This window comes from Pristiophorus japonicus, chromosome 5 (genome assembly GCF_044704955.1).
Source record: "Pristiophorus japonicus isolate sPriJap1 chromosome 5, sPriJap1.hap1, whole genome shotgun sequence".
Classification (NCBI taxonomy): Eukaryota; Metazoa; Chordata; class Chondrichthyes; family Pristiophoridae; genus Pristiophorus; species Pristiophorus japonicus.
Window position 1 is genome coordinate 199740496 of NC_091981.1, and position 15163 is coordinate 199755658.

General features: G+C 43.4%; 1 protein-coding gene across 9 annotated transcripts in view; it reads left to right on the plus strand.

Annotated features, from left to right (window-relative positions):
• tpk1 (thiamin pyrophosphokinase 1) overlaps positions 1 to 15163 on the plus strand; it is a 691620-nt gene that overhangs the window by 339258 nt on the left and 337199 nt on the right. For all 9 annotated transcript variants that reach the window (XM_070881207.1, XM_070881210.1, XM_070881201.1 and 6 more), the window contains one exon: positions 8972 to 9118. In XM_070881207.1, coding sequence (XP_070737308.1) covers positions 8972 to 9118 — 147 coding nt within the window. The remainder of the gene's footprint in view (positions 1 to 8971; positions 9119 to 15163) is intronic.

The window sequence follows — 15163 nt, forward strand, 5'->3', positions numbered from 1 at the left end:
TAATCAGCATTTTATAGTGTACTGAATGAGAAAGAAAACACCATTAGATCTGACTTAGTCCATGCAGAATTTGTGGAATGTTTATGATTTGAGAGCTGGGAACCTGACACTGAGGGCTGGGGGACAAGGACGCAGAGCATGTAGCTGTGCCAGGCCAGATGGTAGCAGTAACTGAACCCCTTCAAACTTCACTGTGTTGTAATAAGAAGTCAAATAAAAAATAATAAGAGCTTTCTTCACTTCTCTGTGCTTTTAAATTAAGTGTCTGAGTTGAAGCCAATTTGCTTCATTGTCATTAGGCAGGGATAATTTGGCTGAGCTTGCATGTTGGCAATATTGTGTTGTGTTTACACCAACAGTTGAATTTTTCATTTTAAGCCTGTCCCTTGCCAAGTTTTGCTGTGTTGTCAGCTAACCAACAACTAGGCCCCGCTGGGAAATTGACTTGAATCTGAAGAGTATCAATCAGGATGTCCACAACAAAACCTGATGCTGAGGCCAATAATACCACGACCATTAGTGTGATGCCTGACATCAGTTTATTCATAAGAACATCAGAAATAGGAGCATGAGTAGGCCTTTTGGCCCCTCGAGCCTGCTCCGCCATTAATAAGATCATGGCTGATCTGATCTTGGCCTCAACTCTACTTCCCTGCCCCCTCCCCATAACCCCTAACTCCCTTATCATTCAAAAATCTGTCTACCTCCACCTTAAACATATTCAATGACCCAACCTCTACAGCTCACTGGGGTAGAGAATTCCAAAGATTCACGACCCTCTGAGAGAAGTTCCTCCTCATTTCCATTTTAAATGGGCGACCCCTTATTCTGAAACTATGCCCCGTAGTTCTAGATTCCCCCACGAGGGGAAACATCCTCTCTGCATCTACCCTGTCAAGCCCCCTCAAAATTTTATACGTTTCAATAAGATCACCTCTCATTCTTCTAAACTCCAATGAGTACAGGCCTAACCTGCTCAAACTTTCTTCATAAGACAACCCCTTTATCTCAGAAATCAACCTCGTGAACCTTCTCTGAACTGCCTCCAATGCAAGTATATCCTACCTTAAATAAGGAGACCAAAACTGTACGCAGTACTCCAGGCGTGGTCTCACCAACGCCCTGTACAGTTGTAACAGGCCTTCCCTGCTTTTATACTCCATCCCCCTTGCAATAAAGGCCAACATTCCATTTGCCTTCCTAATTACTTGTACCTGCATGATAACTTTTTCTGTTTTATGTACAAGGACCCCCAGATCCCTCTGTACTGCAGCACTTTTTAATCTCTCTCCATTTAAATAATAATTAGCTTTTTTATTTTTCCTACCAAAGTGGATAACCTCACATTTTCCCATCTGCCAAATTTTTTGCTCACTCACTTAACCTATCTATAATCCCTTTGCAGAATCTATGCGTCCTCCTCACAACTTGCTTTCCCAACTTTCTTTGTATCATCAGAAAATTTGGCTACATTACACTCGGTCCCTTCATCCAAGCCATTAATATAGATTGTAAATAGTTGAGACCCCAGCATTGATGATCCCTGTGGCACCCAAGAGTTACAGTTTGCCAACCTGAAAATGACTATTTATCCCAACTCTCTGTTTTCTATTAGTTAGCCAATTGTCTATTCATACTAATATATTACCCCCAACCTCATGAGCTCTTGTGCAGTAACCTTTTATGTGGCACCTTATCAAATGCCTTCTGGAAATCCAAATACACGACTCTACTGGCTCCCCTTTACACCCTCAAAGAACTCCAGCAAATTTGTCAAACATGATTTTCCTTTCATAAAACCATGCTGACTCTGCTTGACTGCATTATGCTTTTCTAAATGTCTTGCTACTACTTCCTTAATAATGGACTCCACCATTTTCCCAATGACGAATATTAGGCTAACTGGTCTATAGTTTCCTGCTTTCTGTCTCCCTCTTTTCTTAAATAGGGTTGTTACGTTTGCGGTTTTCCAATCCGCTGGGGACCTCTCCACAATCCAGGGAATTTTGGTAGATTACAATCAATGCATCCACTATCTCTGCAACCACTTCATTTAAGACCCTAGGATGCAGGCCATCAGGTCCAGGGGACTTGACAACCTTTAGTCCCATTAGTTTACCTAGTACTTTTTCTCTAATGATAGCGATTGTTTTAAGTTCCCCACTCCAAATAGCCCCTTGATTATCAATTGGGATGCTTTTAGTGTCTTCTATCATGAAGACTGATACAAAATATTTGTTCAAAGTCTCTGCTATTTCCCTGTTTCCTATTATTAATTCCCCAGTCTCATCCTCTAAGGGACCCTCTATTTCTTTTAATATACCTGTAGAAGCTCTTACTATCTGTTTTTGTATTTCTTGCTAGTTTACTCTCAAATTCTCTTCTCTTCTCTCTCTCATTTTTTTTAGTCGTCCTTTGCCGGTTTCTAATAATTTCCCAATCCTCAGGCCTTCCACTATTCCTCGCAACATTATACGCCTTTGTTTTCAATTTGATACCATCCTTTACTTCCTGAGTTAGCTACGGATGGTACATCCTTCTCTTTGAGAGTCTCTCTCACTGGAATATATTTTTGCTGAGAGTTATGAAATATCTCCTTAAATGTTTGCAATTGCTTATCTCTTTAATATATTTTTCCAGTCCACTTTAGCCAACTCTGCCTTCATAATTGCCTTTATTTAAGTTCAGGACACTAGTTTGAGACCTAGCTTTCTCACCCTCGAACTGAATTTGAAATGTTACCATGCTATGATCACTCTTCCCAAGAGGATCCTTTACGAATACATGACCTCATCTCACTCATCTGCAGGGAGGAGAGCATGCCGGTGAATCTCAGATGCAGTGATCGTGACCATCTTTTTAAAAAAGGGACAAGTCCAACTGCAGCAACTACAGAGGAATCTCCCTGCTATCATCCACTGGGAAAGTTGTCGCTAGAGTCCTCCTCAACCGTCGTCTTCTCGTGGCCGAGGAACTCCTCCCAGTGCGGATTTCGTCCCCTATAGGGCACAACAGACATGATTTTTGCAGCGTAACAGCTACAGGAAAAATACAGGGAACAGCGCAAGCCCTTCTACATGGCCGCCTTCGACCTTCCAAAGGCCTTTGATGCTGTCAACCGCGAGGGTCTAGGGAGCGTCGTCCTCCATTTCGGATGCCCCCAAACGTTTGTCACCATCCTCCGCCTGCTCCACGACGATATGCAGGCCGTGATCCTTACCAATGGATCCATCACAGACCCAATCCCAGTCTGGGGTCAAACAGGGCTGTATCATCGCCCCAACCACCTTCTCAATCTTTCTCACCGCCATACTCCACCTCACAGTCAACAAGCTCCCCACTGGAGTGGAATGAAATTACAGAACCTGTTCAACCTGCGCCATCTCCAGGCCAGTTCCAAGACCACCCCAACCTCTGTCGTCGAGCTACAGTACGCGTACGACGCCTGCGTCTGCACACATACAGAGGCTCAATTTCAGGACATAGTCGACGTATTTACTGAGGCGTACGAAATCATGGGCCTTACGCTAAACATCCGTATGCAAAGGTCCTCCGCCAGCCTGTCCTCGCCGCACAGCACTGCCCCCTGGTCATCAAGATCCATGGCGTGGCCCTGGACACAATGGACCACTTCCCATATTTCAGGAGCCTCCTATCAACAAGAGCAGGCATCGACGATGAGATCCAATATCGCCTCCAATGCAGCCTTCGGCTGCCTGAGGAAAAGTGTGTTTGAAGACCAGGCCCTCAAAACTGCCACCAAGCTCATGGTCTACAGGGCTGTAGTAATACCCGCCCTCCTGTATGGCTCAGAACATGTACAGTAGACACCTCAAGTCGCTGGAGAAATATCACCAACGATGTCTCCGCAAGATCCTATAAATCCCCTGGGAGGACAGACGCACCAACATCAGCGTCCTCGTCCAGGCTAACATCCCCAGCATTGAAGCACTGACCACACTCGATCAGCTCCGCTGGGCAGGCCACATAGTTCGCATGCCAGATACGAGACTCCCAAATCAAGTGCTCTATGCGGAGCTCCTTCATGGCAAACGAGCAGGTGGGCAGCGGAAACGTTACAAGGAAATCCTCGAAGCCTCCTTGATAAAGTGCAACATCCCCACTGACACCTGGGAGTCCCTGGCCAAAGACCGCCCTAAGTGGAGGAAGTGCACCCGAGAGGGTGCTGAGCACCTCGAGTTTCAACGCCGAGAGCGTGCAGAAATCAAGCGCAGGCAGCAGAAAGAGCGTGCGGCAAACCAGTCCCACCCACCCCTTCCCTCGGCGAATGTCTGTCCCACCTGTGACAGACTCTGTGGCTCTCGTATTGGACTGTTCAGCCACCAAAGAACTCACTTCAGGAGTGGAAGCAAGTCTCCCTCGATTCCGAGGGACTGCCTATGATGATGATGATGATGTCCCTGGTATCACCTTGTACTGGCTCTCTTGTGACCATCTCCATTTCTTTGACATCCTTAGTAAAGTGGGACAACTTTTCTCAACAATAAAATAATTAGTTTTCTAACAAACTTTTAATTTCATTTCTGTAGGGGGTGGTGTATGGGGTCAGGTTCACCTCTGACCACCTGAGCGGTTCGAATCGCTCCCACTCCCTGGGTTCTAGACTCTGGATTTATTTGGGGGTTGTGATAAAGTGCAAGAGATAACTAGTTTGGTGCAAAAGAACTTCGATTTTATTAAAGACAATGTCAAACTTATAATCACTTAATTAAAGGACAGTACATCACACATTCAAAGGGGTTACAGTGAATAATACACCTCCCACCTCCCAATGCCTAACACTGACTAGGTTAAACTCCAAGGCAAACAGGGACTATGCTTACCAATCCTTTATGGTCAGTTAGCGGTGGTTCACGATTTCGGGGTTCGCTGGATTCTGTAGGTTCTGCTTGCTGTACCCCGAACATCGTAGAAGACTTCTTACTGCGCAATCTTCAGTTGGGTGGTGTCCGCTGATGCGGTAGGGCGTGTTTTGGACTTGTGGGGTAAGTACCCGTTTTCTTTCGTTGGAAGTAGGTTTCAAAGTCTTTTTAGATAATGTTTTCACCTGTTGATAGTCAGGCCTAGGTTGTAGAGTGGAAAATTTTGATTCTTCAGTTTCTTCCTTGTGGAATTTTGTTTCGAAGTTGGTCGATCGCGGTGGTTTTGGTGGTACCACATTGGCTGTGGTCGGTTGCTGCCGCGATGGTGATGTTTTTAATTCCTTTTTCCGATTTCAGGACGTCGAGGCTGGAGAAGCTAGTTAAAACTGCGGCGGTGATCTTTCTCCCTTCTTGATACTCTATGATGCTATGCTGCTGTGTGCATACCTCCTGTTAAGCATGGCATACCCTTTGTTAAAGCAGGGCCCAGTTATATCTTTCGAGCTGTTCTAATCTTCATGCCAAATCAGCCCGGATTCTTTGTTTAATTTTGGCGGGCTTGATATTTCTTTGTCCTATTTTGGCGGGTTCATTAAATGTTAATCTGTCTCGGATGTGTCTATCTTCTAAATCTGTTTCTTGATGGAAATATTAGCCTTGGTATTTGCAGTGTCTGTCTGCTTGGGGTTTTCATGCAGGCTGGATGTGCCATTGTTATTATGTATGGGCTGGAATGGTTTTCAAGATCAGCGTGATGGTTAGCTATCTCTGAGTTAATTGTTGCTATGTTACTGTCTCCTGGAGAGAAGGGTTTTCGAGTATCCACAATTCTCCAGACAATTTGCTTTAGTTTCAATACCCCAGACAGTTTCAATACTCAAAACTGGCTTCTTTGCAGGATAGTTATCCTTTAGTTCTTATCCCTGCCCACACAAACTCAGTCTGCTTTGTAAAATCCCAAATTTCGATTAAAGTTCATAGTTTCTTCCATGTGCACTTTAGGATTTCAAACTTTCTGGTAGATAGTTCCAAATTAAATTTCCTTTCCAATGAGTCCAAACACTGGGGGCTTCTCCCACAAATTTTGCAACCCTTCACTTACCCCTTTTGGCATAGCATTACCTCTTGTATTTTGAGGTCTATTCAACTCGAGTACTATTCTGTGAAGAGGATTGGAGGAATTCCTTCTGATCTTCCATAATCTTTTTTAATATTGTACTTGTACTTGTTCCTTAGTTCTGCATTCACACTCCAAGTTAAGTACACTGATGGCATCTATATTATCCAGTTATCACAACATTTTAAAGACTGAATTGTGTGCACCCGTTCTCCCCAATCTTCAGTATACTAGTGAAAATATTTACTGCATAACTTACTGCCCAAAATCCTTAAATCATACTGTTTCTTCTCTGAGCCATCTTTAATTGAAGTGATTATATGCAAGGAAATGTTTGTGTCCTTCTGTGCATGAGCGCCGTGGACTCCGCCCCTTTTTGCACATGCGCGCTCGATGCGGTCGCACATGCGCAGTACGATACATGAGGAAGCTGGAACTGGCCCGATACACGTTGCCGAGCGTGGAACTGCTGCTTGAGCCTGAGCCTGCTGCTGGGGCTTTAGGGTCATCTCCAGGACTTTTACCCAGAACAGCGCTGTGATTATCTATACGAACATTTTAGTGATCTTCTGAGAGTGAGGCAGAGAGAGACTGGTGGGGGGGGGGGTGCGGGGCGGGGAGGACGATGATGGGGGAGAGTGAGAGAAAGAGTGGGGCAGAGAGAGCGAGAGACTGGGAGGAAGCAGTGTGAGAGGGGGGATTGGAGGGGAGGGAGGATGGGGGAAGAATGTGATCCAGGTCAATGGGGGAGGGAGAGAGGTTGAGAGCGAGAACGTGATCCAGATAGTAAGACGGATCACCCCATTTACACCAGCACCGCATTCTCCCTCTCCTCCCCTTACACCTGGTTGATTTTTCAGAAAGCTCGGTGTGTGTGTTGCAAGTGACATAATTGGACTGGATGAAATGCGGAAGTCATGACACTCACTGTTCACTTTATAAACAATAAACCTGTTAACAATCCATGATGCACACACAATGCCCTATTTATGGCCGGTGGGGGGAAAGGGAAGCGAAGAGAAGAGTTCAGGAACTTGTTGCGGGGGAGAGGGTCATGAATTCATGGGGGAGGAACTTGGGCAGGGGGAGAAGGTCAGGAACCCGGTGGGGGGAAGAAGGTCAAGAACTTGGGCAGAAGGAGTAGGTCAGGAACTCTGGGTGGGGGAGAGGAGTTCAGGAACTTATGGGGAAGGTCAGGCACTTGGGCGGGGGTAGAATGTCAGAAACTTGGGGTGGAGAAGGTCAGAAACATGGGGGAGGGGTGGGGGCAGGAAGGTCTTAACCCATAAGAGTGAGCCTTGTCTCTTCCAAGTGAGCTCTGTTCTGTCTGGAGTCGACAGTCAGAATAGCTCGAATTACACTTTGCGAAGTCACTGATTATGTAGGCAATGTGGTTCTAATTACACATTCCAGAAAAACTGCTGGGTGTATCTTATCCTCCAAGGGGACCAATTAGCAATCGGGTCTTGTGTTCAAGGAACACAATCAGCACTTTAGGTGTTGCAAACTAATGCGTCCTGCTTTAATACAGCCACCCCCATTTATACCGCCCATGGATATGGTGGGCCACTGTCTATACCAAATAATTTTCATTACCATCGACATCAATTATAAAGGCACCGCTTGCAACATATTAAGCGCTTCTACTATTTTGGGCAATTCAATAAGCTTTTTGCACCTCGTTAAAGTGCAATTATCTTAATTATGTAATCTTCTCCACTTACTGTTTTAAAAGCTCTACTGATTTCAGGCAAATTGAAGTGTTTAATATAGGTCTTTCAGTTTGTACTGCTAACTATTCACCTGGTTTGTTGGAACTGAGTGTCTCTGTGCTGGTAAATTGTGCTGTGATACAATTTTAGGAGAGTACTTGAGCACTACCGACATTGTCTTTATTCTGTACTTCTCGGTTTTGCCATCCCCCATTTATAGGAGGCAAATCGCATTAATACCAATGCACCCACTATACGTGGTGGGGACTGTATGTCAGTATCATTGATGGAGTCATATTTTAGCAAAGCTGGTCAAAGTGTTGATATATTTTGATCGGTGCTCATATCACCATGCTGGCCACAATAGTTCATAAGAAAATGCAATTATGTAGAGAAGAAGTTATGGATTTTGTGTGACTTGATTGAAAAAAATCAAGGCTGTGGAAAATAAAACAATTGTGAATATAATTTTTTTTCATAGAATTGGCTCAACTCATAGAAAAATACAAACGTATGAAATTGATGGGCAGGAGATGATCAGCTGCCTGCCTCACACTATGGTGACCGGAACAACATGACTAAATACTGCCAATCCCCCTCCCTCTTCCCATCCCATCCCGCAACCATGTATCTCCTGGGAGAGGCAAAAAAAAACAGGGAAAAAACTCTTATTGACTAACCTTATACATATATGAATAATGGTCTATATGGTTATCAAACTGTCTAGCCTTAGTAAAAGAGATGCTCAGAATGCATCTCTCTTACTAACTAAGGATAGACAGTTTGATAATCATATAGGCCATTATTCATATATGTACAAAGTAAGTCAGTGAGAGTTTTACTGCACTAAATGCTTTTGCATCATGGTGTCAATTTCTGCTGAGACATGACAATTTCTTCACATAAAAGAAACTGCATTACTTCAAAGCTTCAGAAACCTACAGATTGATTTATCTCAGAGGAATAATTATTTCTACTATAATACATTTAAAGTGTTAGATCATAGAATTACATTAATAAGTCAAGGGCCTCCACAGTGGGCTAGAGTTAGGGCTTTGAAATCACAAAGAAGCTTTGATTTGAATCTAATTGCTTTTAGCATTCAGCATTGAGAACAATAAGCTGCTGATTCTGGCGTCATAAATTAAAGTCTTGACTTAAAAAAAAAATAATGTTGGGTCTTTATCTTCTGAGCTAAGATGAAAGGGTCAGGTGAATTATGAAATATTAATGGAAGTACCTGTCATTTTTGGTGCTAGGTTGATGATATTGTCGTGCTTGGAGGACTAAGTGGACGTTTTGACCAGATCATGGCCAGTGTGGAGACACTCTTCCATGCCACAAAGATAACTAAGCTACCAGTCATCATAATTCAGGAGACATCCCTGGCTTGCTTACTCCAGCCTGTAAGTATTTAACCACTGCAGTAAATTTTTAATTAAAACATTTGCCAGGAATTCATCTTTACACTATTGTTGATTTATGACAAATTTTTATATGTAGTGCTAAATTGCTCTTTAGATACATACTTTTAAGTGGTATAATCTGTCTATGATCTAGGAATGCCACAGCATTGTCATTTAAAGAAAACCAAAACCATGAAAAACACGATTCAATACCCATTAGCCAAGCAGTATAGCGTCAGGAAAATTGAATACCTGAGTGCCAGAGATAGTGCCGGGAGGGGGATGGGTGGGAAGGGGCGGTACTTTCAGCACACTCGTAACGTTTAATGGAAAAGTGGAAAAAATTACTCTATCTCGTAGGAACTAGCTTAATTCTTAATACTGATTTTACCAACCCAATACAACCCTAACATTTTGGGGTTCCCTTGCAGCAAGGATACATTGAAATGACATTAGATACAGTTTCCTTAAATAAGGCAAGAAATTTGCCTTTGAGATAGAGCTAGATGCTGAATAGGAGTTGGCAAAGCTGGGGAAGATTTATATTAATATTGACTTCCCAGGTTAATACCTCCGGATTTGCACCAAGGCTGGTCTCAGTAAGAAATGAGACTTAGGAATGATAAGTCATTTAAGTTAAATATGCTTGCTCTTGCAACAGACTATGTATAGTCTAACCTATCATGGAGTCTTTAAAGTGGAAATCAAGAATACCTATTTATCCCTATACTTCCACTATGCAATCCTGGTGAGTTATCTTCTACAAATGACATTTCTCTAGTCCAGCAGGACAGAACCTCCTGTGCTTCAAAATGTTTGCTCAACTGTGACTACATAAACAGCTCCATCACTTGGAATCCTAAGCATGATTAGATATTTTATCTGATCACATATAAAAGAATATAAAATGTGTTTGTAAATGTATAATTTACATTTGTTTTCCAAAAACAAATAATTGAGAGAGACCGGGGAAAGGCCGAGAAAAAATGATTGATCTCTAAAGAGACTAATTCCGCTTACACCAATAATGAGGTGCAGGTTTTCTCTTCAATGGAATTTCCTTGGCTGATGTCCAAGAGTGTAAACAATGGACAAAACCTAGGTGTGAGAATTGCAGTGGTGGGAAGTGTATCTGAAGCATCACCTTTTGCCAGAAACACAATCTTGGTGAAATGTATGGGCCTAGTTGCCTACGGTGGGATTGTGAGCCGTAAGCTTGGCACTGAGCAGCACCTTCAGGAGAGATGGTGAAAATTCTGAGGTGTGGAGAATGAGAGTAAGAGACTTGAGGCAATGCTTCACTCTCCCAGGTATTAGTTCCCGGCTGAGGGCAAACACTGGGGCCCCGCTCGCGTTTTTAGCTACACCCTGCTCCATATTTGCTTTTTGGTAGGTTACAGGAGAAGATAGAATGTCCGCCGCCATTACACACACCACGTGCCCGCCACGATTCCTCCAGTTGCTTAGTGATACACTAAACATCCGTAAGACAAAGGTCCTCCACCAACCTGACTCCGCCACACAGCACTTTCCCCCGGTCATCAAAATCCACGGCGAGGCCTTGGGGAACATGGACCGTTTTCCATACCTTGGGAGCCTACTGTCAACAAGGGCAGACATTGATAACGAGGTCCACCGTCACCTCCAGTGCGCCAGCTCAGCCTTCGGTCGCCTGAGGAAAAGAGTGTTGAAGACCAGGACCTCAAATCTGACTCCAAGCTTAAGATCTGCAGGGCAGTAGTGATACCAGCCCTCCTATATGGCTCAGCGATGTGGACTATATACAGCAGACATATCAAAACGCTGGAGAAGTACCACCAGCACTGCCTCTGCAAGATCCTGAAAATCCATTGGGAGGACAGACACACGAACGTCGGTGTTCTTGCTCAGGCCAGCATCCTCTGCATCGAAGCACTGACCACGCTCGATCAGCTCCATTGGGCCAGCCACATCGTCCACCTGCTCGACACGAGCATGCACTCTACTCAGAGCTTCGTCACAACAAGTGAGCCCCAGGTGGGCAGAGGAAACGCATCAAGGACACCCTCAAAGCTTTCTTGATAAAGTGTAACATCCCCACTGGCACCTGGGAATCCCTGGCCCAATACCGCCCAAAGTAGAGGAAAAGCATCCGGGAGTGCGTTGAGCACCTCGAGTCTCATCGCCGAGAGCAAGCAGAAACCAAGCGCAAACAATAGAAGGAGCGTGCGTCATCCCAGGCTCCTCATCCACCTTTTCCTACAACCATTGTCTGCCCCACCTGTGACAGAGACTGTAGGTCCAGCATTGGACTCTTCAGCCACCTGAGAACTCACTTTTAGAGTGGAAGCAAGTCATCCTTGAGTCTGAGGGACTGCCTATGAGGATGGTGATGATTGGTGAAAACTAGCCAGCTACACAAAATCACGTGCTCCAGAGGATAGCTAGCTGGGATTAAATTATTTTTCTCTCCTTTTCATTCTATATGTTCTTCTCTTTTCACAGCTCACCTGGTCATGGATTTTGTCTTGCTTGTCAGAGAGGTCGATAGTTTATAAAGAGAGGACTTTCAATCCATAACTATGGTTCTATTGCCAATATATTGGTGCTTTCCAAAGTTATGGAAGGTGATAATAACTGTCAAAGAATCCAGCACTTTGCAAGTTCTGATTTTGATTATCAGTATTGTTTTTTGACTGGCCGTTTCAGTGACAGTCTTGTTCTCAAGGCATGGGGGAGATCCCAGTGAGCACTGGAAAATAGCAAAAGCAACTCCTACTTAAAATAGGGGCTGGAGAAGAGCTGTTTAATAGTAAATTTGTAAGCTTATAATTGCTTGTGCAAAAATTAATTGAAACAATGTTTGACAATATTAGGAATCACCTTGAAGGACAAAGTTAATAGAGGACAGACACACATGGTTTTCGGAATCAGAGGTTGAACTTGACATTTTTTAAAATTAAGTTACTGACCTTGCAGATAAGGGTGAGAGAATGGAAGTGATTTACCTTTTTTTTTAAAAAAGGTGTGTCTCCCATAGGCAGGCAAATGGAACAAATAGAAATGTATTCAGTTTGAGAAAAGAAAGGCAAATGGAAAGAAATCAATATTTTATAATAAAGGGCCAGACATTCACAATGACACTTGGTGGCCAGAGCCTGCAGCTACTTGTAAACTCAATCCTGTTTTGGTATTAACACTTGATATTCTATATATAGCTATTCTTATAACAACTGGCATTCTTATATCGCCTATATAAGTAGTAAAATGTCCCAAGGCACTTCACAGAAAATTTGACACCAAGACACTTAACCATGCCAACCTTATGTGACATCTAATGTTTGAAAACCCTATCACCCTGCCACCTACAGGTGTAAAGGGTAACTCTGTTAATGATTGACACTAAGTGGAGGAAGTGCATCCGGGAGGGCGCTGAGTACCTCGAGTCTCATTGCCGAGGGCATGTAGAAACCAAGCGCAGGCAGCAGAAAGAGCATGTGGCAAACCTGTCCCACCCACCCCTTCCCTCAATGACTATCTGTTCCTCCTGTGACAGGGACTGTGGTTCTCGTATTGGACTGTTCAGACACCTAAGGACTCATTTTTAGAGTGGAAGCAAGTCTTCCTCGATTCCGAGGGACTACCAATGATGATGATATTGTAGATTTTTCATTGAGATCATATGAAATAGGACCTTTCAATGCATTTTGAAAAGGAATGTTGTATACCAACTCATCACATTTAGGGGATTTGTTATAAAATTAGTTTGGATTTTGTTCATGCCTTTGTGTCACTGGCAAAAGTTGTTTTTGTTTGTTTGATGTTAGCCCTCTGATGGGCTCAGTTATGAACTTTCTTACTAAGCTTTTTGCTGGTATTTAGCAGGCTGGATAGAAAATATCCACCAGCATTGCTTACGTTATGCTTGTGTATTATTCTTGAATTGTGTTTATCCGAGATCACCTTGGTCTGTAGGCACAGCTTCTCATCGCCTTAACCAGCTGAGCCATCGAAAAGCCAAATATCTTTTACTGGATGTTCACTGTTTCCTTAATGGCACTCTCTGCCTTCTAGCCAAAGGACAAATGTGACCCATAAAAGATATTTTCAAATCTTCAGTGTACAGTCTGGGTAAAATGTGTGTCAAATTTGAAATGCATGCAAATTGAAGGGTCTTCTCTGTAGACTCGGTTTGTCTTGAAAATTGCCTGAAGGGCACTGTCAGTATTGTACTGAGGTCTCTGCTCATTTATGTACAGCAGTTTGCCACAAAGTATTTAGAAATAATTTACAACTTGGAAGCTTAACTGAATACAGGAAATAAACTATTTATGGAGTGATTCGATCCACAAGGATGCTGAAACAGGATACTAATTGGAATCAGAAAAATATTAATAGACACAGCTGTTTTTTTTTTTCCTAGTCTCTCCTTCCCTCCCCTGCTGAAACTGTTGCGTTTTGCTAGGAAGCAGTTCCCTGACTGCTGACAACCCTGTGATACTTCACTCAAGTGTCCATTCCTCATGTGTTAGCTAAGGCAGTGAGTACCAGCAGACTATTTGACAACGAAGGAGGTCACAGCCAAGCTTAATCATTTTCTACCCCAAATTTCCAGTAAAGGTCACTGATATTTTTCCCCCTCCCCAAACTTAAGGTTGCTAAGACCAGTTGTTGCACCCCAATATTTGCACCAACTGAGATTATCTAACTCAGCACAGACCAGGAATTGAACCAGGGACCTGCAGTCTGAATGACTTAGTACTACACTGGACAGTGGCTTTACCAATAGGTCATAAGCTCATTGCTTGAGTTTTATGAGGAAAAAGTACAATGAAAAGTAGATCATTTGCTTTTAGGTACAGAGTTTTTAAATCTTTGAACAAAAGTTTAGTAAAGGTTTTTAAACCTCAAAAAAATCCTCTTTTGTTCGAGTTTTTCCCTCCTCCTCTCAAAAGGTGCTGATTCATGCTGGAGTACAGTTTCATAGGTGCCAACAACCCTCTAAACTTCAGTCGAGTGATCATTCTTCATGTGTGCATCTTAACTGTGTATCAGTAGGCGATTTGATTATGGCAGTTACTGCAGCCAAAACCAATCCTGTTTTACCACATTTGTGTACACATTTTAGGATGGGACATGTTACTGAGCAGCTGCAGGGCATTCTGGGGGGAGAGGGTGAACAGCCAGAGGTCATGATCCATATCGGGACCAATGACATAGGTAGAAAGAGGGATGAGGTCCTGCAGGCAGAGTTTAGGGAGCTAGGAGAGAGATTAAAAAGCAGCACCCTCAAAGGATTACTCCCCGTGCCACGAACTAGTGACTACAGAAATAGGAGGATAGAGCAGATGAATACGTGGCTGGAGAGATGGTGCAGGTGGGAGGGCTTTACTTTCCTGAGGCATTAGGACTGCTTCTGGGGGAGGTGGGACCTGTACAAACCGGATGGGTTGCATCTCAACAGAGCCGGGACCAATATCCTGGGTGGGGGAGGGGGGGGTGCGGTTTGTTAGTGCTGTTGGGGAGGATTTAAACTAGCTTGGCAGGGGGATGGGAACCTGAAAAAAGATTCAGTAGAGAGGGAAGTAAAGCTGGAATTAGAAAGCAAAAATAAAGAAAGTGAGTTTGAAGGAGAGAGGAAACCAGCAGGAAAAAAGGATAAAAAAAACAAATTTAAAGATACTTTATCCAAATGCACATAGCATTCGTAACAAAATAGATGAGTTGGGGGCACAAATAGATACAAATGGATATGATCTGATAGCCATTAGAGAGATGTGGTTGCAAGGTGACCAGGACTGGGAGTTAAATATTCAGGGGTATTTGACAATCCAGAAGGACAGACAGAAAGGAAAAGGAGGTGGGGTAGCTCTACTGATAAAGGATGGAATCACTGCAATAGTGAGAAATGATATTGGCTCAAATGATCAGGATGTTGAAACATTTTGGGTGGAGATAAAGAATAATAAGGGGAAAAAGTCACTAGTGGGAGTAGTCTAGACCCCCTAACAGTAGCGACTCTGTTGGTTGGAGTATAAACCAGGAAATAGTGACGGCTTGTAAAAA